This window comes from Alligator sinensis, unplaced genomic scaffold, assembly GCF_000455745.1.
Source record: "Alligator sinensis unplaced genomic scaffold, ASM45574v1 scaffold172_1, whole genome shotgun sequence".
In the NCBI taxonomy this organism is placed as follows: Eukaryota; Metazoa; Chordata; order Crocodylia; family Alligatoridae; genus Alligator; species Alligator sinensis.
The window spans coordinates 953,955-957,967 of record NW_005842168.1 but is presented as its reverse complement, the minus strand read 5'-3'; the positions used below and the strand labels follow the sequence as shown (position 1 = coordinate 957,967).

Sequence of the window (4,013 nt, the reverse complement as noted above, 5' to 3'; positions counted from 1 at the left end):
CAGTATAGGAGGTCCTAATTTATACCAGTGTGCGACAGCAAAATAAGACACTTAAATGATCACTGGCCACATCTACACATGCGCGTAACTGTGGAATAGGCTTTAGCTGCGGAGTAAAGCGTCACCATCTACATGTGCAGCGTTATTAGGCCGCAGTAAGCTAACACCACTGTAAGATAGTACTGTCTCACACCAGGGTAATTTATTGTGGTTAAACATATGTGTAGATGCTGACCATGGGTGTAAATTGTGCCCAGTCAGCCCAGCTAGCAGGGGGCCAAATTCCTGCCTGGAGCCTAGCCATACTTTCAGCAGCCTCATGCCCCACCCAGCCCCTCCACTGCTCGACACTGCCATCCCCATGTTCAAACTGCTGCTGTCCCAGGCACATGTATAGACGCTGTGCCCAGGAGTTTACTCTGGCTCAAACTGCTCCAGAGTTTATTGCTTTACATTAATTGCACATATAGATGCACTCACTATAACTTAACCCCACTGTATTCAAAAACGGGTTTTGCATTTCTATAAAACGGCACCACGCATCAACGTCAGTGTTTATTTCGGTATGTGAACAATGCATTTACATGACACCGTGTAAATTAACGACGTGGACTAACAAGGAATTAAACTGAAAAATAGCCAAATATCCTCAATCAGCTAGAAAAATGTGCATTATAAAAACTACACTTTTCTTGACAGTATAAAAAAGACCTTAAAACTACAGTTACTTTAAAAACAAGCAACATAAATTACATTAGAAATACGGTATAACCAAAATAATACAGTATCAATTATCTCATGGCAGTCTTTTGAATGTAACGTATCTTCAATAAGGAGAGTTTGACCCTGCATCTGTGACGCTCACAAGTAAATCACATCTGAAGGTACAGGTCCATTCCCATTCAGGTCTATGGAAGTTCTTCATTGAATTCAAATGGCAACGTGATAATCAGACTGTAAATGACTGGCACTACTGAGAAGAACAAGGGTTACAGATTCAGTCCCACAATCTGCAGTGTATTGCGAGTTTCATTCAAGCTAATTTACCCTACTTCTCATCATCCTCTAATTTGCCGAGTATTTCTTTAAAGGAGGAGAGACTTCAAGTTTACACAAAGCTCTGTCCCGTCACAGCTAGATAACGCAGGTATCAGAAGCAAGTTAATTTAAAGCTAGATATGGTATCTTTGCCATGGTCTGCTGTGTAGACAGACTCACAGTTCTTCCCTGAAACAAAAAAAAATTCTTACCTGAAACACTCAATGCTCAAGCCTACTCTTGTCAGAGGGAGTGAGATTTTGGTCACTGCAGAAAATGCAGCAAGACTGCACCCCTAAATGGTTATTTATACAGGCTTAGCCTTTTAACAAAGATTCGACTGAAAACGATAAACTCTGCTTTTGAATTTTTGTTTCTGATGCGCATTCTCGGGATAGTCTAGCCAAGTATCTGACAGTCTCTTTGGCCACACCATGCTTATTTTTCACAGGTTGGTTCATGTTCTGCTTTTCCCCTACGCTGTGGACGTTCTGTACAATAAAACCTTGCGATCTACTGTCCTGATTGCGGCTGGATACACAATGCTCCTTAACTTTTTCAGAACGCGCTTGCGTTTTTTCTGCCTCTGATCTCAGCTCCCTCTGAAAGGTGCTATGCTCTGTGGAAAAGACACCGGCCTGAGTCAGTTCCCTCCACTCACAGGCCCCTTCTTTGAACGTTTCTGCCCATTTCACAGCATTCCTGGCCAAGGCAGTTTTCTGCACAGAGCTGCTTTTGATCTGGCTTGATGCAAAAGTAATTACATTCAACGGAAAAAAACCTTGAGTCTGACAATGGCAATGCCCGTATTCTAGAACGGTAGTGCTTGAATGTATCAGAGGAAAACAGACATTTAGAAAATCATGGTTAAAATATGTGTCACAAGGCTGGCTGTGTCCAGTCCTACCCAGATTAGTTTCTGTGACTGGTAAGCAGTCTTCTTTTGGTCTCTGGAGATTGTGCATGCCAGCTGGGTCCTCCAGTTCTCTCTGCCCAAGTTCTCTCTCCAGCATTATGCACTCCAGCTCTTTATCTGCAAATGTTCTTCGTTTCCTCATCCTCTCACTCAAGTTAGAAATAAGACATCGGTTTTCCTGTGGAGGAGGTTTATAGCCTAGGAGAACAATGGAAAGCTTTCTTGAGTGTTTTCTTTATCAATTATCAATACTGGAACTTCTTGCTACAAAAGATTTGGGCTTTCTTCGGCTTAGTGCCATGCAAACACACGGTAACAGGTTGTCCCTACCTTGCATATCTTACCTTTAGAGTAAGCTGGCCAAAACTTTTTTTTTTTGAGCAAAACATATTTCATTGGCTGACAGTTTCATGAAACTGCTCATTTCAATTACTTTTTTGGATGACTTTTTTTTTTCAGAATAACTTGAAACAGAACTGACTATTTTACTTTCCTCAGTCTTCCCATTTGCAGTTTTTGAGTTGTTACTTATATTGCCCTGCCCAGACACACCTAACTTCTTCCTCCCTGGTCCTGATGGAAACAGTAAAAATTAGCTGAAAACAAAACATTTTATTTGTTCTTTTCTTGAACCAAATCATTTCCTGAATTTCTGTTTCACAAAAATGTTTTAAGCATTGTGGTTTTGTCCTGAACTACGACAAAATACAATTACGGAACAGCCAAGTTATTTGTGAGATTAAAGCGTCAGGCGTTCTAAGCCTGAATAACAGACTGCAAGTAGATTTACAGTCGAAGTAGGCAAGAAACAAAGAAAGAGGTCCTGAGAACAGAGGAGCAAAGTGACTTGCGCATGCCCACCTAGGAGAAAGGCTAGGAATAAAGCTAGAAATAGTCCCCAAACCTTCTGACTCCCAATTCACTTTCCTATCAGCTATACCATGCTACCTTCTTTCCACTTACAGTTTACCAAGAGTCCTAGTATTTTATATATAGATCAAACAAAACATTTTTCATTAGGATTAACATTTACACAAGTATAATTACATATATATAAATGTACAAGGAGACACAAACGTAAGGCCTTCTTACAGTGAAGTCAATACAGCAGCTATAATAAGGACGAAGGCCAAGCTGCCCGGACCTCCTGCATAAGATAGGCCATAGACTTTCAATTGAATAATTCTTTCATTGAGTGCAAATACGTGTGGCTGAGACAAAGCATCTGTGTCAGGACTTCAAGCAGTGGAGAAGCCATGACATCCCTTGCCAGTTTGTACTAATGGTTAAACTGCCCTTGTTAAAAAAATAAAACCCAACAAAAAACTGGACTTTAAATCCTTACCAACTTGCAAACTTCTTAGGTTCTGGTGCAAAATTGTGTGTCAACAGTTATAAATTGGTTTAAGAATGGCAGGTTTCATTTTATTTTAATCTAGGAACCAATTGGAATTAAAACTAAATTTAAAAAAATTGATAAAATATCCAAGCAGCCAAAATTGGCCATGAAGTGTGGACCCCCACCCCCAGATACAGATTAAATTTTATGCACAATTCTTCCTGGTTTTGTGTTGCAAGTCTCGAGGTTTATTCCAGTCCCCTCCCCACAATCTAAATCATTTTTTGTTTTATTAGAATTCAAGTACATTTTTTAAAAGGGTAAAGTTGGGGAGGAGGGACCTGCACCCCCCCCGAATACAAATATTTTGTTTTGGGTGAGATTAAATTTCTCAGTTGTCCTAAGCAAATTCCCCCATCCCCAATTCACCTAGAAAACCAACAAAGCAAATGCACAGGTCTCTGCACTGCTGCAACCAATGTGCTGAAGGAAAGAAAAAGCATGCCTTATGTTCCATTTAAATGAGCCCTAATTTCTACTGTAAGGCCCTGCAAGGCACTTAAGCACATACCTAATTCTAATAAAACATGATTAAAAATGAGGGATCCCCAGCGCGCATGAAGTTAGGTGTGTTTGTAAGGAGTCTGCTGTGCCGGGGCCTAATCTGGCTTCATCTTCCTGCCACTAGATGTTGTCACGCTAAGATGAAGAGCCACTCTT

General features: G+C 40.6%; 1 protein-coding gene across 1 annotated transcript in view; it reads right to left on the bottom strand.

The window, feature by feature from the left end:
- Nucleotides 1-623: 623 nt before the first annotated feature.
- Nucleotides 624-4,013, bottom strand: part of LOC112550633 — a 5,089-nt gene continuing 1,699 nt past the window's right edge. Inside the window, exon 2 of the mRNA XM_025206689.1 lies at nucleotides 624-2,152. Coding sequence (XP_025062474.1) covers nucleotides 1,356-2,096 — 741 coding nt within the window. The 5' untranslated portion in view covers nucleotides 2,097-2,152 and the 3' untranslated portion in view covers nucleotides 624-1,355. The remainder of the gene's footprint in view (nucleotides 2,153-4,013) is intronic.